This window comes from Malania oleifera, chromosome 6 (assembly GCF_029873635.1).
Source record: "Malania oleifera isolate guangnan ecotype guangnan chromosome 6, ASM2987363v1, whole genome shotgun sequence".
Classification (NCBI taxonomy): Eukaryota; Viridiplantae; Streptophyta; class Magnoliopsida; order Santalales; family Ximeniaceae; genus Malania; species Malania oleifera.
The window spans coordinates 16,589,959-16,617,899 of NC_080422.1; the positions used below are offsets into that span (position 1 = coordinate 16,589,959).

At 37.9% G+C, this 27,941-nt stretch overlaps 1 protein-coding gene across 7 annotated transcripts; it reads right to left on the reverse strand.

The window, feature by feature from the left end:
• Positions 1-678: 678 nt before the first annotated feature.
• On the reverse strand, positions 679-27,941 carry LOC131157773 (E3 ubiquitin-protein ligase At1g63170). 7 transcript variants are annotated; one of them, XM_058112157.1, is made up of 5 exons: positions 27,598-27,941; positions 26,038-26,880; positions 2,508-2,633; positions 2,132-2,423; positions 679-1,343 (listed from the first exon to the last, which is right to left on the reverse strand). In XM_058112157.1, the coding sequence occupies exons 2-5, from the start codon at positions 26,712-26,714 to the stop codon at positions 1,137-1,139; spliced, it is 1,302 nt and encodes a 433-aa protein (XP_057968140.1). In that variant the 5' UTR covers positions 26,715-26,880; positions 27,598-27,941; the 3' UTR covers positions 679-1,136. The 7 variants fall into 7 exon arrangements, with proteins under 7 accessions (XP_057968140.1, XP_057968143.1, XP_057968138.1 ...); XM_058112160.1 differs by having other exon boundaries at positions 27,630-27,939; XM_058112155.1 differs by having other exon boundaries at positions 26,038-26,896; positions 27,598-27,939.

Here is a 27,941-nt window from a genome sequence, read left to right on the forward strand (position 1 = left end):
GTGAGGATTGAAGTGAATTATTATTGAAGTTCAATTGCCGCTAATGATGATTATGATTCATTTGTATTGCATTGCGAGTACAACCACCGTCCTGAGTTTTTGTATTTGTTCATTTATCTCTGATATAATAAGTGGCTGTTCTCTGATATAGATTCACTCGCTCCTTAATATAAATCTAGAACAATAAAATTTTTACAACGTATGGAAAATTTACCCCTTATTTTTAAAAGGAAATTAACGGAATTTTGAGAACATGGATGTGTATTTCTGTCAAAATAGATAGCAGAGATCATTTCTTGCATTATTTTTTTTTTTCATTCCATCAAATTTACTGTGAATCAAATGTACCTTTAACATCAATTTTTCAAATGTGGTGTTCGCTAGACAAACTATAAGAAAAACATATCCGTAGAAATCACTGGTGGGCAAAAGTAATGCGGAGGACAAATCAGAGTTCTGATTAAAAAAAAAAAAAATCAGAATTTTTCTTTTTTAATTAATCAGAATTTAGCTTCCCGCTTGAAAATTATTCTGCAACTACACCCTTCTCAACCCAGTATATTAGGCATTAATAGAAAAAAAGCTGCTCTCAAAAGAGAGCAGGAAGAAGCTGCAAGAATAGTGGATTTTACCCAAACTGATCCTAGAATTCGTCAAATTAAAAAACTAACAAACTACTAGCACCAAAGGGACTAATTTTCATTTTTGTTGAATAAAAAAAAAAAAAAAACACTGCAGAACACCTTACAATCCAGCTAAATTATCCTCACAAGTGAAAGCACTACTTAAAGAGCTATATATTTATTCCATCACTATAATTCAAACTTTTTTGCGTCTCAGATACAAGTAGCCCGTATCCCCACCTCACGCTGCAGCTGAATCAACTTCTGGTATCACAACAGCTATTAAATACATCAGTATGCAAAAATGGAATTGGCAGGCTCATAAAATTGCAATACCAAACTCACTGAGATCACTGTCTCTGCCCTGTTAAATATGTAAATTTGCAAAATAGAATCGGCAGGCTCCACAAATTTCAACCATATGAACCTCCTTGAGTGTGCAGCAGACGGGGCTTTTAGAAATCAGGTTTATAATGCAGTGCTTCCATATATCTGCCTTGAGTTAAGAAACCATTACCCACTCTCCTCTCCCCGAAGCTGGCCAGAGTTCATAGCTGATGGAGAAGCTGCACTGCTCTCGCCAACCACACATTTACAAAGGGGACACAGCGCATTAATCTTCAGCCATTTATCCACACACTCCACGTGGAAAAAATGGAAGCAGGGTAGTTCCCTCAGCTCATCATTGTCTGCATATTTTGCCAAGCATATACAACATACCTGCACCAGATTGGAGAGGCGAGAACATCACCCATTAAAGCTAGCGAATCAAAACCCACAAACTCACAATGGGAAACATATCAAAGTTAAAAATAGAAGAAATAACAATACCAATGCAGGATTCATACACCAAACCACCAAGAGCGAGACACATATTTGTCCAAATCTCTCATTTCTCATGGTCAGGTCCACTAGTAATTATAGCCATCAGATTCCATCAAATTTTATGTAATCTATAACGCTATGCACCCAGATGTTCTATTTTAAGTTAAGACATCATCTACTTAACCTTGCAGTTTGAAAATGAGAGGGCACATCAACTTTAAAAATCTACCCCAGCAAGGAGTAGTTCCCTACTGCAAGACAGGTTATCCATTCTCGTAAGGCGGGTGGAAGCAAGTACAAAACCTTAATCATCACCACACCTCATCAAGAAGCTACAAATAAGCCAATGTTTATCATTTACGGTCAAGAAAATCTGTATAAGAATTAACCATATCCACAGCAAGTTTTTCAATTTCTATGAGATTGTCATGAAATTCTAAAAATATTCTTCTAAATACCAACAGAAACAAACAACTAGCCTTACCTTTGCTTGTGATCTCTTTCATGTTAATTATGATTTTCCCCATTAGGTCAATTTTTTTGAAGTCCAGTCCATACATTTACTCATCAATCTCAATCATAGTTCAATTGCCACGCATAGCATAGGTCAAAATTTAATTAGCCAATCTCAAAATTTTGGGATAGTGTAAGTTAGCACCCATAAAACGTACTAAAAAACTCACCGCATCTTCTCCTGATATGGCACGCTCCTTTTCGGTTCCGGCAGCCAATACCCCACCTTCACCTGCTCCTGAATTGATTTCCTGCTCTTCAACACTATCATTTTTCTTGGACTTAAACTTGTAGGTCGGCAAAGAATTAATGGATTCTGGGGTGGCTCCTCTAGTTTGAGAAAATTCCTCTCGGAAACCCAGGATTGAAATTATACAAGGTAAGCAGCAACAGATTGTTGCACAGAGTATGAATGGCATGGCATATCCAATGCAACTAAAGGTAAGGAAAACTATACATAACCTGCAATGACACCAAGAAGCAGTTTCATAACTCAACATAAGAAATCCCAGGAGAAGTGAAAGAATGCATTACACTAACTCCAACCTGTACAATTTGGGAGCATCAGAAGGAGAAGAGTGTCCTCCAAAGATCCACACATTGCCCACAACAAACCAAACTGCAAAGAAGCAATCTAATGCCATCTTGAAATGATCCACTAGTCCATTGAGTCTGTAAATAAAAAAACCGGCTTCTTCACTAAACACATGGATATTAATTATCTCTACTATATATAAAATTACAAATAGTGTAACCGTTGAAATAATTTGGACCAAAATACCCTCAGTTAAATCCTAAATGACATTCCATTTTCTCTTTGTTAGTTGATTTAATTGCTTTTAATTTTCATCTAACTCAATCCAAGTTAGGAGAAAATAAAAGTAATTTAGTCGTGAATAAACTCATCACTACAAAAGTGCGCATAGTGTAATTTATTTTTGGACCAACATATCCTTAATTATATCCTAAAAGACATACCATTTTTTATTAGAAGACTTAATTGGTTTTAATTGTTATCTTAGCCATCCCTTAGGAGAAAATAAAAGTAATTTAATTGCGAATAAACTTGTCACATTTCTAATGCTTCATTAATCTTAAACTCAGAATTCACATCAATAATTTTTACATAAATTAATATTAAAAATTTTGGATAGAATATTATTGACTTTGTCCTAAATAACACATGTATCTTCACACATAAATCTAGCAAGCCATAAATTTTATCTAATCTACATTCCAAAAAAAAGAGAAAAATTCCAAGTAAATTTTTTGTCACATTCCCCGTAGTTAATTAATTTAATCTATATTAAAAATATTTGCGTGCAATATATTTTTCACATGCATTATTTTATTTTTGTCCAAACTTCAAAATAAACTCTTACCACATTCCTAATGGTCATTGAATTTGATTCTGTATGCTAAAATTACATGTAATACATTTTTGCAAGGGCTAAAATTAAGAAACTTAAATTTCATGCAAATTAATTGAAGGTTGTATCTTATCTATATGAATAAAGTTGATCATTAAATTCATCTTATTCATATCCAACTTATAATATAATAATAGTTGAATCCTAAACAAACTCTTATAATTATACCTATAATCTTTAGTGAATTTAATTTTTCTCCCAATTCACCTTTATTTTATTCATTTATTTATTTATTTTTGAATTGCCAAATTAATTCCTTACATTAAAGGGGTTTTGTATACAAATGTCTTCGTTTTATATGGTTTTAATTGCGTGTTGGTCTTCACAATACCCCTCCCCAAACACCATTTGCACAGAGATTCAAACTCCCATAATTAATATGATGGGAGGATGTGTATGAAAACAGTCTTGGTCTAACATGATTAACTTTCATGTGCAAGGCACAACTCTAGCGAGACCCTTGTTCGTACCCTTGTTCATTTTGGCCCATTGAGCCTCAAGGTTTGGCCCTAGGAAGGCAAGTCACTTTGAAAACTAACCATCCTCCTATGGCTAAGAATTTCGTAGTCTGACATGGGATCATGGCAGGCTCTCCTGTCTGATCTCTCTCCGTAACACCCTTGTTAGAGGGGTCTACACCTTTGTGTGAGACCCACTCATATGGCCATACCGCAGGTTGACTCTGATACCAAATGTAATAGTCTTACCCCAACTATAGTGAGGTATAATCTGTTTTGGCTCTCATTGAGCCTCAGCTATGTTTGGGAGAGGCCTTTAATTTGAAATTGTGTGGATTAGACAAGATGAAATACAAAACTGCATTGACGTTTGTCAAAATCTACTCAAATCCAAACCCAAGATTCAAAATCAATGTTCACTGTTAAGGTTTTGCACCATAAAAGGAGCATCACAAGGCTGAAATCTAAAGCACACAGCATGTGGCCAAGATCTCCCTAGCACACACCCAATTTAGAATCACGCACAGCGCATGTGCCTTCATGACTTGTGTGTGTGTGTGTGTGTGCATAGAGAGAGAGAGAGAGAGAGAGAGAGAGAGAGATTGCAATGTCTAAGTCACTATAGAGGGGCAAAAGGGTTCTGCAGCACCGGTTTCCCAAATTTCCTAATATGCTAAACTTATGCATGATTTTTTTTTTTTTACCCACTTGGATGATTTATATGAATTGTACTAAAAAGCAAAAAAGCCTAAAAGAGTCCTGCACAGAAGGAATCTAAAAACGGTGTAGAAGGAATCTAAAAACGGTTTACAAAATAAACTCAATCCCCTCTCATCATATCCTTTCCACAAAACCAATCTCTCTCTTTCTCACACACACACACACAAAACAAGACAAGCTTACCCATTACCCAGGTTCTTTTTTCTTTTGGGAAAAAGACAAAAACTCCCAGCAATAATTGTGCTGAAGAATTAAAGAAGTTAAATATTTTCAGGCTCTTACAAGATTTTTTTTTTTAAAATAAAAATTGTAGCTGGTTGTACGTAGTAATCAAATAATTTCTGGTTTGCCGCCCTGCATCTGTTTATGGGACCAAGAAACTTAAATGCTGGTAAGAATGGAAGAGTAAGCAACTGAGGATGAGCAGACTGAAAAGTAACTGAAGATGAGAAAGCACGGAGTGTAAGAGAAAGAAGAGAGAGCCATCGTAAATGATGATGGAGATTATGATGAGGGTGATACAATGATACTGGTATTAAGCTAGAGGATTATCTTGATTGAAATTTGGACTTATAGAGGCTTTTTTAACCTAATTGAATTCTGGTGATGTCAATGAACACATTTTGTTATCCTACTTTCTATTCTGGAAGTAAAATTTTATTGTACTATTTTCTTCCTCCTAGACATAGATTATTCATTTTTACTGAAATTTTTACTTTTTTAAAGATATTATTTAATTTATTACCAAATCTTACAATTCACAATTCAATTTGCAATAAAGGAAAAAATGTCTTTCCTATTCCCAATTCAATTCATGACAGCCACGTGCATACAAACTACTAGCTACCCTACTTTTCTCTTCACTGGCTAAGCAATTTAACAAATTTTTAAATAAATAAATATTCAAAAAATGCACCATCTTTCTTCAAACTGATTTAAAAAATATATCTTCCTTTATAGTGTCTTCGTACAAATGTTTTTTTCATTAAAAATTAGTGTCTTGGTACAAGTTCACCACCATTATTTAAAGATGGTTAGTGTTCCAGACTAGGAATGTAAGTAGTAGCTTGTATACCCATCATGTAACAAGTAGGAAAATAAATTCTTTTTTTTTTTTTTAATGAGAAAACACACACTCTCTCTTAAGGCTTCAGGTTGCAGTAGCTTAGAAAAGATTAGGGGTGTCTGTCAAGAAGTTCAACTGGACACTGATGTGTGAAAAGATTTAGTATATGGCTTCTTTATAAAGTGTCGGGTTTGGAATTTTAAAGGGAGCTAGTTTTCCAGATTTACATAGGGATCGCTGGTTTGATGTCTCTCTATTTGTTGTTTTTAGTTCTTTTTTCTGGTTTATCCCAGATTTTCTTCGGGAGATATTGTATTCTCCCTCCTTGTAAATTCTTTTCATATTAATGAAATTTCTTTAGCTATAAAAAAAAAAAATGAGGGGTTATTGAATATTCGAGTTGATGGAGCTTAGGCCTTGAACATAATTGATGCAATGTTCAGGTTATGGCTGATTGTTGTGTTCCAAGCAATTCTTCTAGTGAGAAAGGCCAATAGGAACAATGAAGGGATCTGGTATGAATATCTCAGGTAATGATTGCTGCTTTAGAGGCGAAATGAAAACATGATTGCAGAGAAGGAGGGTGGGATTTCCACATATATCTTTCTTCTCCGCTTGTGCAGCATCTTTTTTATTCTTGTTCTCTTTGATAAATATCTCTTCTTTTTCAATAAATATATAATCTGTGTATATATGAAAATAATAATACTTTGTTGGAAGTGATAAGAAAAATGTGAAAGATAACTTTTGAAATATTAAGGCTTTTATAAATCATCATACAGATTGCACAAACACTTCCATCTTTCAAGTAAACTATTTTGTAAGGAGAATCAAACAAAGGAAGATTTTATGAAATGTTCAAACTCTTTAAAAGTGCTTCAAGAATCCTAAATTTTGTAGAACAACACAAAATAGAAAGTTCACACATTTTGTTTATTTTAACTATAAAAGCATTTATAAAAGGGTTTATGGCTTTTGTATTAACAATTGATGGATTTTTAGGGTTACTATATAGTTGAATAGTTGATTTGTTTGATCTAAGTAAAACTTCACTGTTCATAGATTGTAGGCTACTAGGATACAAAAATCATCCGACCCAAAAAAATAAAAATAAAATAGAAAAAATAGCAAAGGTATATTCAACAACAAAAAGAGAATAAGAACAAGAAGAAGAACTAAGACTGCTGTCAATTGTAAATCTCATCAATGTATACTCTTAGCTTAGCTCAACCAAAAGATAAAATAATGCTTAGCTAATATTATATGTGTATCTAACATATGGCATTTGCTCGTAAAATAATTCTCAAGATATTAATATGGGCCACAAAGGTAGGTCAACCCTAGCTAGTGTTTTCAAGAAAAATCACGAGTAAAGGCAAATTAACCATATGATATGCCAACTTGTGTAAGAACATGGTCGGCCACAATCGTAGCCTCTAACATGGACTACAAGATGAAGACACCACTCTTATACATAGTAATCTTCAGAAAAAAAGGAAGTTTTTTGGTGGTGTATTAAAAGTCGACCATCTAATCAATACATAAGAACTTTGAGATAATAACTACGTGAAAAAAGTAAGAAATGGATAATTTTAAGGTTATTTTTTAGCATACAAAGTAAGAAATGGATAAAAGTTGTATGATAGGGTACCTAGGGACGTTCTATGGGGCATATGTATTAGGTATACTAATGTCATTAAGGATATGTACAATTTAGTAATGACTAGCATTAGGCCTACAAGTGGAGAGGCACGAAATTTTCAATCAGAATAGATATACATCAAGGATTTATTTTGAGCTTGCATCTTTTTGCTCTAGTAATTACTAGGAGTATTCAAAATGAGGTTCCATGGTGTATGTTGTTTGCAGATGATATTTGTTTGATCGATGAAACTAGAGGTGGAGTAGAATCTACGTTATAATTATGGGAGAAGTTTTAGAATCTAAAGGTTTTAGCATAAGCAGAAATAAGACATCATATATGAAATGTTATTTTGGTAATAGTAGGAGGAATATTGGAGAAAGGGTTAAACGTGATGGTCAAGAAATCAATAACACTAGTAGATTTCAATGCCTTGGATCTATTATGTAAGCTAAAGGAGAAAAATTGAAGAAGATGTAATGCATGAAGTTAAAACAAGTTGGATAAAATGGAGAAGTGCTTTGAGCGTGTTGTGGGTTAATGGAATACCCTTAAAATTAAAAGGGAAGTTCTATAGGATGGTTGTACGACCAACTATGCCATATGGGCTAGAATATTGGGCAACTAAAAAACATGTCCAAAAAGTGAAAGTTGCCGAGATGAGAATGCTAAGATTGATAGGTGATATAATGTTAAAAGATAGATTAAGGAATGAACATATTCGTAGTAAGACACAACTCCTGTAGAAGATAAGATAAGGGGTGGACAACTCAGATGGTTTGGGCATTTGCAAAGTAGGCCAAATAGTGCGCCAGTGACAAGGAATAAGCCAGTTTCCATGAGGGGCAATACAAGGGGTAGGGGTAGGCCTAAAATAACTTCAAATGAGATAGTAAGGATTGTCAAAGGAAATTGCCCACAATCGTGTAAATAGGTGGAAAAGGATTCATGTAGTCAACTTCACCTTGTGTGACTTAAGGCTCTGTTTGTCGTTTTTTGATGTTGTTGTTGTTGTGAGCATAAATAACTATAAATTGATTGTATCTATCCTATATTTATCCATTTAGGAATTAGGTGTCAAAGCTAGCTCAAACTTTCCCTTAAGTATCATTCATTCAATAAATGGAAGGAATAGGAGCAATAATATTAATAGCGGTGGTGGTTGGAAGAAAATTTACTGGTGTGTTTGGAAAGAAAGGAACAGGAGAGTGTTCAAAAATTCACTCACTGCTTCACATCAGTAAAAAGCAGTGAACTTGTAGACTTGTAGTGAATGAAAACAATGTAATTCTTGATTTTTGTGACAACCTTCAGGGTGGTTGACTATCTGTACTCTGGGCTGGCATCCCCTTCATGCCCCTTCAATAAATCTCTTTTACTGATAAAAAATATATACATTAATATTGGTGGTGGTGTACAGTAGAGCCTATTCTATCTAACTAGCTTTCTTCCAGTAGCATTTTACTTCTGCACCCACCCCCCCCCCCCTCCTTTCCCCAACAAAACAACTAGGGCTCAGCCCCCACGTTGTACAATAGCATCAACACCTTCTGGCTTCTGCCGCCACTGCCAACCCACCACCATTAGCATCAGCAGGTGCATGGTGCATGGTGCATGCCTTGTGGATGATAGTGAGGAAAAAATTAAATCAAATGAATATAGGATAGGGGTAGGCCTACCCATTAGCCAGTCTATATAGGAATATAGGATCAGGATCGTTTTGGTAAAGTATGAATATAGGATTGTACAATCCAGATTGCAAGTGCCTCCGTCTTGGTATGGGTGGTCTCGGGTTCGAGACTTGGGAGCGGCCTCTCCAAAAAATGGGGGTAAGGCTTGCCAACATCTACCTCTCCCAGACCCCACTCAAAGTGGGAGCCTTGTGCACTGGGTACGACCTTTTTTACAATCTAGATTGCAATTTTAATAACCATGAATTGAACAAGTTTGAGCTTTTAAAAAACTCAAATTCATGTGTTCGTAGGACTAAAGATTTGGCACTTGGGTTTAATAATTAAAAAAAAAAAACCTAGGCACTAGTTTCATAAATTTAATAATAATAATAATAATAATAAATAAAAATTAAAAATTAAAAAAAAAAACCTAGACACTAGTTTAGTCCACTTAATTCCAAACCAATTGGTAATTGCATTTTGCATTGCCACTTTATACCAATTCAATCAACTCAACAATGTGCAGTTGTTGCCACTTCAACCATTGTCTCTGCATGCCGCTACTCCATCAATCCAATGGTCCAAGTGTCCAACCCAATCATTTTTGTCATCCCCACCCCAACTGAGTTCCACTCCATAAACTTTCAACTCTTCATATGCTCCCACATTGAAATCCCCCCATTACTCAATAACCACAGAATCAAACACTGAAAACTTATTTAGGTAAAGGAGGAGGGTTGCGTTAGCCAGCTGACAGCCAATGTAAAATTTGTCAGATTACTATGAAATGAATCCTTATTGAATATTTGCTAAGACGTCACCTACGAGCGATGTGTTGCACTTGTATCACTCAGGTGTAGTGTCACGAGCTAAGCTTGTTCAAGGCATTATGCTTGCCTGTGACCGTTTATCTCGTGTGCTTAGGATGGGTTTCCATCATGTAAATACTAGTGTAGGGTTATTTTCTGCTAGTAGAGTCTTTGTAAGCCAAATAAGGCAGTAGGACTCCTCGGTCACTTTGATGTTTCCTAGTGTCAGGATGATACTTACATAAAAACCTCTTTAGGGGAGGGTGAGTGTTCATCAATCATTGTAAAACTCACTAGCAATTGTCAACGTGCTTAGCCTCCTTGCCTCCCTCGCTAAGTACAACATGTCAACGGATGATTTGTTAATGAATTACGTTTGCTTCAGTGTTTATTGCTTGGTTGCCACGGCTTTCATGAATTGATTATTATTTCCGCTGCTATCTGATTGAATGTTAATGAAAGTGCTTCGTGGATGAATGTTAGTAAACGATAGGCTGGCTAGTTAAGCAAGAGTGCTTTAGCTAGCGCCACACGGCCCTTCACAACGGTGTGAAAATAGTAGAACCGTGACATTGGGTATCAAAGCCAAGTCAGTGACACTTGGTGAGAGCCCAAGGTTGAGTTGCTACGTGAATTCGATTGCCTTTGTTGTTGGATTTGGGAAGCTTTGGTAAGTGACCATGGCACCAAACAATGCTGAGAGGATCAGCATGCTGGATGCACAGGTTGAGGAAACAACCAACACTATGGCCGCAGAGGTGGCCCAGATGAGAGAACTTGTTGATGAAGTGTTGGGATCACAAAAACATCAAGCAGGTTTGATAGGCGACATGTCAGAGGACTTTCGCCACACTGTGGAAACTTTGCAAGCCTGGATGGCAGATTTGGATGCAAATGTAAATGTGATGGTTCTTGCTATGGGGAACTCCAACACTCCTGGAGTTAGCAAGACCAAGGTGCCAGAACCCAGGATGTATGGGGGTGCCCGAGATGCCAAGGAGTTAGAGAACTTCTTGTTTGATGTGGAGCAGTACTTTCGCGTTGTGAGGATGACCTCAGAACAGGCAAAGGTGGATACTGCAACCATGTACTTGGTTGGTGATGCCAAACTGTGGTGGCGTACCAAGTACAGAGAAATTGAAAATGGAAGCTGTATGATTGATAGTTGGGCAGACTTGAGGAGAGAGCTCAAGGCCCAATTCTTTCCTGAGAACGTTGAGTATAATGCAAAGAGAAAACTGAGAGATCTCAAGCATACGGGGTCAATCAGCGAATATGTGAAACAATTTTCTGCTTTAATGTTGGATATTCGGGATATGTCGGAGAAGGACAAGTTGTTCTATTTTCTTGAGGGGATGAAACCATGGGCAAAAACTGAACTTCATAGACAAAGGGTTCAAGACTTGTCAACTGCACAAGCGGCTGCAGATCGCTTGACAGACTACGCTGGTGATGAGACCGCTTCGTCCAAACAGTTTGGCGGAGAGGGAAACAGTGGAAAGTCTTTCAGGAATGGCAAACCCAAGAGTGGGGGAGCCGACTCTAAATCATCAACCTCACAGGAAGCTTCGTCGTCTCAAGGGTTCAACACACCCAATGGAAAGGGGAAGAGTAAAATTGAGTGTTTCTTGTGTCGAGGTCCTCATAGAGTTTTTGAGTGCCCTCACAAAGCATCACTTAATGCCTTACAGGCTTCCATTGTAGAACAGGCAGTGGAAGACGATGGGGAAGAGGATGATGCCCCGAGGGTGAGTTCAGTGCGGTTGGTGAACGCATTGGAAAAGCAGACAAAAACACTGAAAGTTACACGAGCAAGAGGGTTAATGTTTGTGGACTTGAGGATAAATGGGAAGAGTACTCGCGCTATGGTGGATACGAGAGCTACTTATAATTTTGTTTCGCAGTTGGAAGCAGGGAGACTCAACTTATCCTTAGAGAAGGATACAAGTCGCATGAAAGCAGTTAACTCTGTAGCCCAGCCTACTCTGGGAGTAGCCAAGCAAGTGGCTATAAAGCTTGGACAGTGGGAAGGTTATGCGAATTTCACAGCGGTGCCATTGGATGACTATCCAGTCATTTTAGGAATGGAGTTCCTAATGGGGACGAGGGCAATGCTATGCCTTCGGCTGGTTCCCTGTGTCTGATGGGAGATCACTCGTACATGGTGCAAGTCGTTGCAACGAAAGGAGACGACGGGAAGTCCCTTTCAGCCATACAACTCAATGAAGGATTGGGTAAGGGTGAGCAGACACATCTAGCCACGGTGGTGGTAGACAAAGAAGTAGGCCAAGAGCTGGAGCCTACGACCATCCAAGTGGTGTTGGATGAGTATAAGGAGGTGTTGGCGGATAAGCTGCCTCACAATTTGCCTTCACGACGGACTGTGAAGGATGAGATCGAGTTGTTATCAGGAGTGAAACCACCTGCTAAAGGGCCATGTCGGATTGCGCCTCGAGAGATAGTAGAGTTGGGGAAGCAACTTGACAAAGTGGAGGCGGGATGTGTTCGCCCTTCCAAAACACCGTTGGGAGCATCGGTGTCGTTTCAAAGGAAACATGAAGAGCATCTACGAAAGGTGTTCGACAGGCTGAAGGGAAACAGTCTGGATTTGAAGAAGGAGAATTTCTCTTTCGCTCGGCGGAGCAACAAATTCCTTGGTTAAGTCGTTGAACAAGGTCGTATCCGGAGGGGTATGGAGAAGGTAAGGATGATTCAAGAACGGAAGATCCCCACGACAGTGAAGGAGTTGCGTTCCTTTCTTGGCCTTACTGGATACTACAGGAAGTTCGTTGAGGGGTATTCGCGGAGAATGACTCCAAGGACAGGACTACTGGGGTGGTATTATTGGCCGCACACGCGGGATGATGTGGTTGATTATACCAAAACTTGTCTCACTTGCCAACAAGACAAGGGGGAGTGGAAGAAGTATGGTACTTTCATGGCCGCACCAAAGTACTGTTCGGCAGAGGGGACGACACAATTGTTCCTTGTGACTATTGTGAGATATTGGGGTGTTCCCCAAGTTATTATTTGTGACCAAGATTTAATGTTCACTGACAACTTCTTAACAGAGTTTTTCAGGATATTCAGGTCACACCTTGACATCTCTTCGAGTTATCATCGACAGACAGACGAACAGATGAAGAGATTCAGAGAGCTGCTAGATGAGTACTTGTGCCATTTTGTCAACGACAACCAGAAGAATGGCGTGCAACTACTTGATGTGGCTCCGTTCTGTGGCAACGCCCAAAGGCGCTCAACTACCAACAAGAGCCCTATTGAGTTTGTTATAGGCCAGCTGCCGCTATTACCTCACACAGTGGGCGAGCCGTACAGACGAAAGAGTCCTAGGGCATACATCTTCACCAGTGAAGGGAAACAAAATGCAGACTTTGCCCAAGCCTATCTGGAGAAAGCTTCTAAGCAGATGAAGAAGTGGGCAGATCAGGAGAGAAGATCGCAGTTTCATGTCAACTGCCTCAAGCCATTCAACGCCAGCACCAACAACCTGAGCAGAAGTCAGTCAAACAGCGCAGAGTTGAAGATAGTGCAACCTGACAGACATGATGTTGAAGAGATCCTTGCAGATAGAAAGTTCATATCCTCAAGGAAGAAGTGGCAGAAGTTCCTAGTGAAGTGGAAGTGCCTAGATGACAAAGAAATCAGCTGGATTTCTGCGGAAGATTTGAAGTCATTCGTGGACAAAGTTGAAGTGTACCTACCGCCAAAAGTCTACGAGGCCGTCAACCGCATAAGTGGGGGAGAATGTCACGAGCTAAGCTTGTTCAGGGCATTATGCTTGCCTGTAACCGCTTATCTCGTGTGCTTAGGATGGGTTTCCATCATGTAAATACTAGTGTAGGGTTATTTTCTGCTAGTAGAGTCTTTGTAAGCCAAATAAGGCAGTATGACTCCTCGGTCACTTTGATGTTTCCTAGTGCCAGGATGATAATTTCATAAAAACCTCTTTAGGGGAGGGTGAGTGTTCATCAGTCATTGTAAAACTCACTAGCAACTGTCAACGTGCTTAGCCTACTTGCCTCCCTCGCTAAGTACAACATGTCAACGAAGGATTTGTTAATGAATTACGTTTGCTTCAATGTTTACTGCTTGGTTGCCACGGCTTTCATGAATTGATTATTATTTCCGCTGCTATCTGATTGAATGTTAATGAAAGTGCTTCGTGGATGAATGTTGGTAAACAATAGGTTGGCTAGTTAAGCAAGAGTGCTTTAGCTAGCGCCGCACGGCCCTTCACAACGATGTGAAAATAGTCGGACCGTGACACGTGGGCAGGGGTGGGCTAGGTCGTCGGTGTCAGATATGCGAGGGATCCTACATCATTTTGGACATGGGCAAGTAAAGAAGTTAGTTAAGGAAACTAGGATTAGATTAGCAACTTGGAATATAGGGACACTTACGAGTAAAAGCATGAAAATTGTGGACACAATGATTAGACAAAAAATTAATATATTTGCCTTCAAGAAAATAAGTGGGTGGGGGAGAAAGCTAGAGAAATTGATGAATTAGGATTTAAACTTTGGTACACTAGAAAAGAAAAACATAAGAATGGAGTAGGAATTATTCTAAACAAAAACTTAAAAGATAGAGTTGTTGATGTAAACAAAGTAGATGATAGAATTATAAAAATCAAGATGGTAGTAGGCCAAGAGATAATAAATATCATTAGTGCTTATGCTCCTAAAGTAGGCTTGGCAGAAAATTTTAAGAGACAATTTTGGCAAGATATAGATGGTATTATACAACGCATACCAGGGATTGAGAAAATATTTATAGGAGGAGATCTGAATGGACACATTGGAAGAAATAATAAAAGTTACGAGATGATACATAGAAGATATGGAGACAAAAATGAGCTTGGGGAGATGAACTTAGACTTTGCTATGTCATATGATTTTAGTATAATGAATACTTTCTTTAAGAAGAGAGAACACTTAACAACCTTTAAAAGTGGACAAAATAGAAGGCAAATAGATTTCTTTCTAACTAGGAGGGTAAATCATGCAAGGATTGTACAGTTATTCTAGGTGAAAGCCTAACCACACAACATAGTCTTAGTGTTAGATATATGTATTAAAAAATGGAATAAAAAGGATAAAAATAAACCAGTGTAAGAGACATAGTCTTAGTGTTAGATATATGTATTAAAAAATGGAATAAAAAAGATAAAAATAAATCAGTGTAAGAGAACTAGGAGATGGAACTTGAAGGGAAAAAAATATAATAAAATTTAAAGATAAAATTATCAAAGATGGGGATTGGACTATAGAGGATGGGATAGATACAAATACTCTTTGGAGTAAATTAGCTAGCTCTATTAAAAAATAGCAAAAGAGATTTTAGGTGAATCAAGAGGAAGATTCTTGAATAACAAAGAAAGTTGGTGGTGGAATAAAGATGTCCAAAAAGCCATAAAGACAAAAATAATTTGGTATAAAATGCGGCAAAAATGTAGAAACATGGATAACTTTGAAAAGTAAAAAAAGGCGAGAAAAGATGCAAAAAAGGTCGTTAATGAAGCTAAATACAGATATATTTAAACTTGCTAAAGTTAGAGAAAGAAAGAGTAAGGACTTAGAAAATGTAAAATGTATGAAAAGTGAGAATGATATTGTCTTGGTTAAGGATGAAGACATAAACGAAAGATGGCAAAGTTATTTTAGTAAGTTGTTTAATGAAAACCAAATAGAAGGCTTAAACTTAGATTTGACAAATGCGGAAAAGACTAAAAATATGAGATTTATTCGCAAAATTAAAGTAAACAAAGTTAAGTTTGCAATAAAAATGATGAAAAATGGGAAAACTATAGGACCGAATAATTGAAGTTTGGAAATGCTTAGGTGATAACGAAATTATATGACTAACTAATTTATTTAATAAAATTATAAAAACTAAGAAAATGCCAGATGAATGGAGGAAAAATACTTTAATACCTATATATAAAAATAAAGAAGATATTCAAAATTGTAATAACTATAGTAGAATTAAACTTATGAGTCATACAATGAAACTATGGGAAAGGGTAGTTGAATAAATATTAAGGCTAGAAACGAAGGTCTCGGAAAATCAATTTAGTTTTATGCCTGTGAGATCTACCACAGAAGCTATATATATTTTAAGAAGATTAATGGAAAAGTTTAAGGAAAAGAAGAGGGACTTGCATATGATATTTATTGACCTAGAGAAAGCATATGACAGGGTACCTAGGGAAGTTCTATTGTGGGTTTTAGAAAAAAAGGGTGTATGTAGTAGGCATACTAGTGTCATTAAGGATATGTACGATGAAGTAATGACTAGTGTAAGGACTATAGATCGAGAAACTAGAGAATTTTCAATCACCATAGGTGTACAACTGTACATCAAAAATCTACTTTGAGCTCTTATCTTTTTGCTTTAGTGATGGACCAACTGACTAAGAGTATTCAAAATGAGGTTCCATGGTGTATGTTGTTTGTAGATGATATTATATTGATTGATAAAACTAGGGGCGGAGTAGAGACAGAGTTAGAATTATGGAGAGAAGCTTTGGAATCTAGAGGCTTTAGGATAAGTAGAAATAAGACAAAATATATAAAATGTAATTTCAATAATGGTAGGAGGAATATTGGAGACAAAGTTAAACTTGATATTGAAGATATATATAGCACTTGTAGATTTAGATCTTTTGGATCTATTATGCAAGTTGAAGGAGAAATTGAAGATAATGTAATGCATAGAATTAAAGCAGATTAGGTAAAATGAAGAAGTGTTTCAAGTGTGCTTTGTGATCCTAGAATACCCTTAATATTAATAGGGAAATTTTATAGGACGGCTATAAAACTAGCTATGCTATATGGATTAGAATGCTGGGCAACGAAGAAATAAAATATCCAAAAAGTCAAAGTTGTCGAGATGAGAATGCTTAGATGGATAAGTGGTATAACATTGAAAGATAAATTAAGAAATGAACATAATATTCGCGGTAAGTTAGGTGTAACTCCTATAGAAGATAAGATAGGAGGGACAACTCAAATGGTATGGACACTTGCAACGTAGTCCACATAGTGCGCCAGTGAGGAAGAGTACTATGGGGGGGAAGTAGGAGTAAAGGTAGACCTAAAATAACTTAGAATGAGATAGTGAGTAAGGATTTAATAGTCCTGAATTTGTCAATAGAAATGGTCCATGATCACATAAATTGGCGGAAAATGATTCATATAACTGATCCCACCTAGTGGGACTTAAGGCTTGGTTTTGTTGTTGCTGTTGTAATGTCTAAAACTAGTCAATTCCGTCACTATGGTTGAGCACTTGGTCAATTTCATCATCCTTAATGCCACATTGCAACAATTTGATCGTTGTGGTGAACCTAGAGTTCACTCTTCCACGCTAGGGCTTAATTGATTAGCAACAAACCAATTTCAGTTTTACCCAAAACGAAGTAATATTCCGTGTATTTGATACTTAAATGACCTACTTGATCCGATTCGATTGTCAATCCTAGTTTCATAACCATATTTAGTAATAACTCATCCTCATTCTTTTATTTGAATTTTGAGCACTAAACATTCAGTCACAACCACCCTATTAATCGTTGCCCATGTAATCTCCATCCCACCAACAAAAACTACAAAATAGTGACTAAAGATCACTTTGTTTTTCCATATAATAAAAATTCATTAAATAAAATGAGGCAGAAGTACAATTTGCTGAGAGAAAGACATCCTCCAAGAACAATCTATAAGTCTCTAACAACGACAATAGTGCTGCCCTATAATCCCTTTGAAGATCGGATAGTGGAGTATGTGCCAAACCAAACACCAATGATCAATTTAAGGTTCAAAAATAACAAAGCATAACAATCCTTGCCCGCTTGCTTGGACTCATCAGAATAGCTTGTCTGGTGTTATTGGGGATCATCTTTTACTCCTTTGGATGCCTCCTGTCTTGCTACTTTTAGATGTTTCAGAAGGAATAAAGAGAGGAAAGCCATGCAGCATTGTGCAGTTCTATTTGGTGTATTTGGTTAGAAAGGAATTCTTGAATTTTTTACTACCCCTTTGGTCCAGAGCAAAAATGGTGTCTCTTGCAACATTATGGAGTTCTGCTCATGGCCTCTTTAGAAATGTTTCTTTAGAGGACCTGCAGAGAGATTGGAGTTCTATTGAGTCTTCTTTTCTTCCTTCTGCTTTCACTGTCATTTCAGAGGATTCCCAATCCTCCCACTATCTTTTCCTTCTTTTGTTGTAATTATTTCGTTCTCTCTTTAATAAAAGTCCGTTATCCAAAAAGAAAGGTGCAGGAAAAGGTCATAGACCTAAAGGATTTGATAGACCATATGGGAAATTGATTGCGAGTCAAGAATAAAATTCCATAAGAATTGCAGACCTAATTGACAAGTTAGACCTTGTCAAGACTCATGTGGATAACAAAATGAAGCAAGGAGGATGACTGTTGCTTCTAGCCCACAAATCATACTAAGGCCTCTGTTATAAACAAAACAAGAACCAGGGAGAGGACAGTTGCAAAAGAGAATTAGAAAAGGTTAAAATATAGGCAGGATAGGACTGCAATAAGGCCTCACAACGTCTCCCTCAACACCTTCCTTCAAATCTGCGAGCTTGGCGGGTTTAATCTCTCCCTTCTCTCATGAGCCCTATTACCCAATACCTTCCCCCATTGATACCCTAACCAAGAAATCAAAACCAAAGCACAGACAAACCAACAATAACCAAGTCCTATTCTTTCATCTTTTGCCAGAAAACCTTTTTGCCTACTTAAAAAACTCTCTCAGCAGACACTCGAACACCCTTCTGGCAAATCATCCTTGGCCTTCAGAGAACGATCGATTCCTTAAAGCGGTTAACTACAGCGCATCTTTCAGTCTACTAGTCAACTATTTTACGGCCTTCGGAAGACACTCGATTAAAGCCATAACTTTAATCGAGCCAAGAGCCACTCAAGCCAAAAGCCACACAATTGTTTCGAGATTTTGAATCTCTGGAGTTGCTGTGCAAGCCTGATTCTCCGGCAAATATGCTTTCGCAACTCTGGTTCACCAGAGTGTTCCGCGATTCTGATTCTGCGGCAAAACTCCTTTCTTGTTCCATCGAGACAAACAAGACTCTGTCTGTATAGGAGAATGGGGGAGATTAATTGCTTGTTAGGTAAGAAGTTGTTCTCATTCACAGAAAATGGTGAGCTGCTCAAAATCTCGGAGATTAATCGTGGCCAGAACTTTCATATCTTCTTAACAAGAAAGGAAAGGAATTGGCTTGCTGAACAGTTACATAATTTCTTCTTTAAAAAAACAGAGGATCACTGGGTCAAGACTTTCAGAGCACCAAATCATTTTTTCATGTTTCAATTGAGAGCTAACAGTTTCAGGCCGTTCTTATCCCTGCAAAGGATCCGAACCGAAGGTGCGATACAGATGGTATGCATACCAGAAGGGAGGGAGGCAGGGGGATGAATAAGATTTTTTGATATATCAATGTTCTCAAAGAAAACAAGAAAAAGGTAAGTTAGAATTGTGAGGGGCCAATATTGTGCTGTTTGGACTGTGGTTCAACAAATATACGACCAAAGGTTGGACACACCAATCAGAGCTTTAGTGAGAACAAGCAGTACGATAGAGCTTTAGGGGGGTATACAAACCAGAGGGGATTTTCTGGCAAAGATCAGCGGAGAAGAACTCCGGTGACAGTAATCAAGAAAGGAAAGAAAATTATGAATCTATTCAGGGACAGATTGATAATACCTCAAATAGGGGGAGACTTGAGAGAGGCTCTGGAATTCTGGGCTACATCAACATAACATGCATATTTACAGGGTAAAGTTATTTCAGCGCTGGAATTCTGGATATAATCACTATAATGAGCCTAATAGCAAGGGAAGGTTATTTCAGCGCTGGATTTCGGGATATGATCACTATAATGAGCGCAATTACAGGGGAGAATCTTTTTGGGGTAAGTCTGGTATGGTTAGAAGAGACAAGGTATTAAATGGACCAATAAGAATAATTACAGGGGCTCTAACTTTAATTGGTCCAGAATGAATAATTTTAGTAGGCTTAAATCAGAAAAATCTAAGCACAACAATGGAGGTGCAACCTCTGTCAAGTGCTGAAAACAGGGATAGAATAAGCGAACTCAGTTAAGGCCCAAACGGAAATTAACATAGATCACAGTTCTGTTGGGTTGGAAGGTATTCAGGCTTTTTATACACTTAAGTGGACAGGAGCCCTCCTCCTCACATGAACATTTCTTTTGGGCCTGTAAAATTGAGAAGGAAAAGAGATCAACAGTTCAGTTGAAGGAATTACAAAATGACAAAGAAGAAAAAGGAGAAAAAACGGCAAAATAGATAACTAGAGACACAGCAAAGGAGGTGCTAGACAGTGAAATAGAAGAGACTCCAATTGTTTCTGAGAAATGGTCAATAGTCTTGAAAAGACTGTTGGAAGCATACAAACAAGTGAAGACAAAGATGGGAGAGGAAGGTTTTCATGAAAAGGTAAAAGGAAAAGAGGTTATTGACACTTGGAATCAAAAGACGACTTGTCTGAGTTCACGAAGATGGGGAGGAGTCAATTTCCTTTTTTGATCTTGAAGCTGATGAACTGTTTAAAAGATAAATTGAGGAGAGAAGTTGAAGAAAGAGACAAGGTGGACGGCAAGAATAATTGGGAGGATGGAGAAGTTGACATAGGCTTAAATTCAGGGTCTCCTTCTTTAGCAGATCACTGCCTTGTTCTGGGTTTGAGAATTCAAGGTTTGGATACTGCCAGGAACTTAAAAGGAATCAACCTATCCACAGGCACTAAAGATTCTCATTCTTCCAAAAAAGATCCAAACCTTCTACTCCCCTTCTAAACGCCAATTCATCGAATAAGGATTTGGGAAGCAATGATCCAGGAGCGAGTGTGAGGAACTTTACAACTCCAATGGGTAACCATTATAATTTTGTGTCTTCCCATATTAACTCTTATTTACTGAAATTCCATAAGGAATTAGAATCTGAGGGAAAACCAAAATATTGTTGATCTATTGGGGGATGAGAGAGAAAACCAAGTGGCCCAAGAACTTCTAGATGATTTGGGTTTCTCCTTGACAGCTCTCTCTGGGGATTTGATTAGACTCAAGAAAGAGGGAATAGGGAAGAGAAAAAAAAGTTAATAAGTTGAGTACAGAATTAGTTAGATTAGCTACCTCGGTGAACTATGGGAAATGGGGCAGGTGCTTGGGAGTTTGTAGTGTTACCAAATGAAGATTCTTTCCTGGAAAGTTAGAGGTCTAGGGGAGGACTAGACAGGAGAAGAGTTGTTAGAGACTTGGTGAATAGAGCAAACCCTGAAGTTTTGTTTTTACAAGTCTTTAGGTGAGGTTGATTCCTTTGTTTTTAGAACTATTTGGGATACTGGTTTTAAGAATTGGGTATCTCTTCCTTCTTCTGGGGCTTCAAGGAAGCAGATTGTGGCTTGGGACACTAGGTTTATGTCTTGAAAGTATTATGTTTTAGGTTCCTTTTCATTGTTCGTACTACGTGAGATCAAAGGGGTTGGCGATTTGTGGTTTACCTCTGTTTATGGCCTTACAATACACTCCCAGAGGAGTGAATTTTTTGAAGAGTTGGCCAGCTTGTATGGGCTTTGCAATCCCTGTTGGGTGGTAAGGAGCAATTTCAATGTTATCATAACTGCTAGGGAGAAGTCTAGGGGGATCAAGGGTGATGAGTAGAATGAGAAATTTTGACTCTTTCATTAGGGATAGTGGTTTAAGAGATGTCCCTTTGAGTAATGGCAGCTTCACCTGGATGACTAATGAGGATCGACAAGCATTGACTCGTATTGATAGATTTCTTTTAGTGATGTTCGGGAAGAATTATTTCCGAATATAGTTAAAGTAAGACCTACCTCTGTTCATCGCCCAATTCTTTTGGATTTTAAATGCAATTCAATGGGAGCCGACACCTTTTAGGTTTGAGAATATGTGGCTTTCTCACCCTTCTTTTGGTGATATCATCGGAACTTGGTGGAAAGAGTGTTATGTCCAAGGGTGGGAAGGTTTTAAGCTTATGAGGAAGCTGAATTTTGTCCATTGTAAACTTAAGAGAAGGAATAAAGAAGTGTTTGGGGATATTAAGAAAAAAAAAAAAACAATATTTTGGAGACAAGAAATTTGGATAGGTTGGAGGAGTGTGGCGTATTAGGGGAGCAAGATAGAAAGAGAAGAGTTTGCCTTAATAATGATCTTGAGGTGCTCTGATTGAAGGAAGAGAGAAGTTGGCAGCAAAAATCAAGGGTTAGTTGGGTTAGAGAGTGGGGCTCTAATTCTAGGCTTTTTCATAGAGTGGCCAATGGGAGGAGGAGGCAGAGTCTTATTAAGGAGCTAGAGACAGAGGCAGGAGGGAAGAGAGCGATAATAAACAAATTGGGGATGGCATTACTAAATTTTTTTAAAGGTTTGTATAATAATAACTGCAGGAATAGGTTAATGGTTGATGGGTTAGATTGGAGTCCTATTGGGGTAAAGCAAGCTAATTGGTTAGAAAGAATTTTTGGCTTGGAGGAAGTGAGAAGGACAGTTTTTGATATAGATAGAGATAAAGCACCAAGTCCAGATGGCTTTACAAAGATTTTGTTCCAGGATAGATGCAAAGTGGTGAAACAGGACATTATGAAGTTTTCTGAGTTTCATAGGGGAGGAGTGGTGTATAAGAGTATTAAATCTACTTTCATTACTCTCATCCCGAAAAAAGATAGGTCCAAGAGGGTGAAGGATTTTAGGCCCATTAGCTTGGTCACTAGTGTTTATAAGGTGCTTTTTAAGGATCTTTCGAGAAGGTTGACAGAGATGTTGGGGGAGATGTTGTCATTAGCCCAATCTGCCTTGTGAAAGATAGACAAATCTTAGATGCTGTTTTGGTAGCAAATTAGGTGGTAGAGGATGTTAAAAGGAGAGGCAAAAGCGGGGTGGTTTTTAAATTGGATTTTGAAAAAGCTTATGACACTGTTAATTGGGTTTGTTTTTTGGAGAAAGTTATGCAGAAAAAAGGTTTTGGGTTTCTTTCGAGAAAGTGGATAAGAGGGTGTCTCAGCTCTGCTAATAAGTCAGTGATTGTTAATGGGCAGCCTAGGGATTTGTTTGGTGTTTCAAGAGGTTTAAGGCAAGGAGACCTGTTATCTCCGTTCTTGTTTACTTTGGTTGTTGATGTTCTTAGTAGGATGATTTCTCGTGCCCAAGACATGGGGGTTATTAATGGATTGTCTACTTCGTTGGAGGAGGGGGGAGTGTGGAGGCATTTCATCTTCAGAAAATTTTTCTAAGAGTGGTATATCTGGCATTAATTTGAGTAGCCTTTGTCCTATTTTGGTCTTCCATTTGGGGGTGACCCTTATCGGATGTTTTCTAGGATCCAGTGATAGAGTGGGGAAAACATTAGAGGCGGGAAGAGGGCTTGACTGTCACTAGGGGGTAAAATCACTCCTATTAATGCCTATTAGCTAATATTCCTATTTATTTTCTATCCCTTTTCAAAATCCCACCTAGGGTGGCTGGGAATGTGGAGAAGATTATGAGAGATTTTCTATGGTCGGGTGTTGATCAGAATAAAAGGGACTAGTTGGGAGGTTGCTAAAAGGTGCAAGTTAGAGGGAGCTTTGGGGCTTGGCAATGTGATTTCTAAGAACATATCCTTAATAGGGAAATGGTTATGGAGGTTTCCCTTAGAATCTAATTCCCTATGGCACAAGGTAATAAAGAGTAAATATGGAATACATAAAAATAGACGGGATTCCAAAGGGAGTGGTAATGCCACTCATTCGAGTCACGGAAGTTTGTGTCCCAAATTGCTAGTCTTTTCTTTCCTCTTACTCATTTTAAAGCAAGTAATTGGGATCAAATTCAATTCTGGGAGGACATTTGCATTAGGGAGTCTTCGTTGGAGCTGTTGGTGCCACATTTGTTTAGACTATCCACTGTTCACAATGCATCAATTTCAGCTTCTTATTTTTTGGGATTTTCATTTCTTTAGAAGTCTCTATGAAAGAGAGTTTGGTGAATTAACTCTTTTGTTGAGTGTGCTAGACTCTTTTGTTGACTTTCTCTTTATAGTCTTTCTTTCCAATCTCATAAAATCCACAAATCCTAGCCCTCTCCCCTGACATAAAGTTGTTTGGAAAGCAAATATTGCTTTTAAAGTCTGGGCCTTCATGTGGACCTTAATTCTTAACAAGAAAAATACAAACAATATGTTACAGTTAAGGAGGACATACAAAGCCCTTAGTCCAGACATTTGTGTGATGTGCAATGACTCTAATGAGACTATGAGTCATCTGTTCATTCAATTTAAGGTAGCAAGACGCATGTGGAATAATTTGTTCCCATATTTTGATGAGGCTTGGGAGGCTCCAGCCACAATTTAGAATTTCTTGAAAGTGAAGTTTTGGGGCTTTGGGAAGAAGGAGAGAAAGGGTATTTTGTGACTGCGCTACTTTTACAAATTTGTGGTCACTGTGGCTGGAAAGGAATGCTCAAGTTTTTAAAAATCAAAAAGTCTCTCAAAGACTGCTTTGGGAGAAAGTTATTTTTCTTCCTTCTTTATGTGCTCATTCTTTTGAGGGTTTTGGAGTCTATTCAAAGGGATCAGATGGCAGCTTTGATGTAATTTTTAGTCTTTCCTTCTTCTTTTTTCCCTTTTTTTTTTCATTTTTGCTTTTAATTGGAGGATTTCTTATCCTCATTTCATTGTAATTATGTTATTTTAATAGAAATTTTTTATTATCTTAAAAATATATATATGATAGGGCCAGCCAAAGAAGAACTGCTCTCCCAGAAATGAATTCTTTAGTACAAAAATGCACCTATACCAATTATATGATAGAACCTTATGGTGCTGAATGCTGATCAATAATTCAATACACATGCACACACACAAAGTAGAACCATACTAAAAAATGCAGCAATTTTAACAATTCTTGTCAACCTAGGGTTGCATAATATAATGCAATCCCAAATTTTTACAATCAGCAAACAAAGCAGGTTTAAACATGCGTAGTGAACAAATCTCCTAGCTGGTAACAAGACTTTAGAAACTGAGTATCCAGTATTTACTTATCACAGCATTCCATACAAAATCATGATGATTTGTTAACAATGATGCTCAAGTAACAGCCAGTGCTTGTCAGAAGGACAAATCATGCTCACTAGGAGGCTAGTGTAGCAATGGGAGCAGATGCGTAAAAGAAAGTCTTTTCAGGAAATCCATGCTGGGGTGAAGTATGGAAAGTGCAGCAGATGAGTGGGACAGCAATAAAGCACATGATCCCAAAGAGGATAAGTTAATGGAAGCTCTTGGTTAAGTGGCTTAGCAAAGACTGGCCCGCTGACCTGAGTCCCACTAACCGTTTGGATCAGAATTTGATCAACAGTCACAGAGACTCAGAAGGGAAGATTCAAAAGGCAGGTGTCAAAAGTGGGCTAAAAGGGTTAGGCAAAATTTTGGGGATGTTTATCGCTAGCATGAAGATATATAGTGTTATGGATGAATTTTTGGAAAGCAGATAGAGAGAAAGTACCAAAGGAGAGAAAGAGAAAAGCAAGGGAAGCAGACCTAGAGGAAGGGACTACGAAGTTTAAGTCTAGATGGTCATGTAATTACGATAGAAAATCCAAAAAGGAGGGAGGAAGACTAGGAGAAAAGGAGGGATCAAGATTAAGATGAGTAAGCCATAGTGTGCAAAATTATCTTGTGGAATATTAAGGACCCTCATGACCTAGATATAAGAAAAGCCATTATAGGCTTGGGCTGGCAATGGTGTCTTGATCCTTAAAAGTGGATAATCTCCACCACTGCCATCACCACCCCCAAAAGACTCTAGTTGATTTTACAACCTAGATTTGAAGGTTCATTCTACAAGACAGCATTGGGGCCTTTCTCCTTCTGACATCTCCAAAGGACTTGTTATTCAGGGCACCATAGAATCCTCAGCATGTTTAACCCAAAAGAGAGCACAAAACCAAGGTTTCATACACCTATAGTTAAGCTGTAAAGGAGCCCAAAACTACCATTAAAGCCCCTACTTTGTTTACTATAAGTTCTTTTATATTTTTCCCGTTGATAAAAAAAAACTACCATGAATCTTGAGGAGCAGCAATACATGCAACACGCAAATCCAACAACATTGACTAATGGAGCATAGGATAGCCGAACATCTTCCAAGAGCATGGGGAAGTATAATCTGCACAAACTAAATGAACAACAACAAATAAAACATACCGTGCACTCAAGCTTCTTGCATCTTGATTATTTGTTGTAGTTGTTCCACTGGTCTGATTGTTTTCCCCTGTTAAGGCTTGACTAACTGAGATAGCTGTGTATGAAGCAGGTTCAGAAGAACGGTTGCCTTGAGAAGATCCCTGGCGTGACTGAGTTGAATCTTGGTCCGTACCCTGGTTGCGGTTGCGATAACGCCAATAAAGGATAGGGAGGGTTGCAACACAACCAGATGCATAACCCACAACCCATGAAAACAGTGGGGCCTGTGGATTTTCATGCCTTGATAGAGATAAAACAACAACAGACGCGATAATCTGGCTCACAGTGACAATTAGCTCCACAGAAATCCATAGCCCAGAATTCAAAGGGCTCCTGCGGCGACGACCATAACCATCACCTCTCCTCATGAATGAAGAGGTCCTGGAATTCAATCTGTTTGACGTAGACAAAGAAGTTTGATGAGCAGCAGCCTGCATGCTACCAGACAGTCTGCCTTCACCCTGTGCTGGATCCGGTCTAGGAAGTTGATCATCATGAGCTGTGCTTGATGAAGCATTGTCACCTCTTGCAATGTCAATGATGTGCTCATGATCATCACTTCTTTCCATCGGCTCCATTAACAAAGGGTATCGATCAGTTTGGATATTGCTATGTGATTCCAATGAAGGAACATCCATCTAAGTCTGCCCACAAAACTATGTATAGGGAAAGCATAGATCAGCTGTAAAAGTATTTCCAATTTTCTGTACTACTCAAACTTCTCTTCCAGGAAAAAAAATCAGACTTGTCTTTTGTACCAAATGCTCAGCACCATAAAATTTAGATGGTACAACAAGGTTAAATCTGTTTCAAAAACAACCTGCGTAGAGTCAGAAGATAGGCTTCTTCCTTTATTTTACTACTAAACAAAATATGACGAAAGGAAATCCGGGGAAAAAACAAACAAACAGCATATTTGATAAGTCAAGCAATACTACAAAAAAATAAATGGAAGTTTCAGTTCACTTGCTTGCTCTCCGGACCACCGTATACATATATTTAGACCATAAAAAAACATGTTTTGAAAGGAGGGGGGGGGGGGGTGGGTGGAAGTTAAACGTCAAAATTCACTCAAGTGGAAACGTGAAGATAGAGAATATAAGAGCAGTCAATGTAAATTGATCAAATACATTGTTTTTTCCATAAAATCTTGATTCTCATAAAAGTTTCAAATCAAATCGATAGACAAGACAATCAAATCACGTGGAACAAAGACCAAGCTAAAATCCAAGAATAAAAACCATGAATTCAAATTTCCTATAGTTAATTCATGTAATCCATCAAAGCAAACTCCGCAGCAGCCAAAATATTGGGTGTGTTCAAGAACTAGGAAAAATACTCCAATCTAATCTGAACCAACCAATAGAATTAACCAACGATTTCAAATCTAGATAAAACTAAAACTCACGAAGGATTGGCAAGAAAATGTCAGAATTATTGCAGAAAATCCAAACCCTAACAAGAACATTGTAAAATATACATATGCTTTGTTGAAGAAAACCTGTAAAAGATAGGACTGACCAGTGACTGCTGATAGACGTTCAGAGATTAACCTTTTATTTTCTCGCCCATTTTCTCTCGAGGGTCATTTTCTCGAGAAAATAGACATGGTGTCAGCTATCGTCCTCCATTGCTTACGCCAAACCCTTTGAGAAAATACGTTAGACGTTAGGATCAAATATTAAAGTTAAATGGTTCTGAGCCGTTGGATCTTTTTTTAACTTGAAATCAAGCAAGCGGAACCTTTCGCGATCTTTGATCCTACGCCCGAGAATCCATGTAGCAAATCGGAGAGATGGTGTTTAACAGCTACAGTTGATTCAGCCATTCCATAAATGCAGATATGCTAGCTGAGAATCCTCTAC

Excerpts from the sequence above, each read along its gene's own strand:
- LOC131157773 (XM_058112157.1), bottom strand. The coding sequence starts at position 26,714 with ATGGATGTTCCTTCATTGGAATCACATAGCAATATCCAAACTGATCGA. Across the intron at positions 2,634-26,037 it reads GCAAGAAGCTTGAGTGCACG|ACTCAATGGACTAGTGGATC; the intron begins GTATGTTTTATT and ends TTTTATTTACAG. Across the intron at positions 1,344-2,131 it reads CCATATCAGGAGAAGATGCG|GTATGTTGTATATGCTTGGC; the intron begins GTGAGTTTTTTA and ends AATCTGGTGCAG.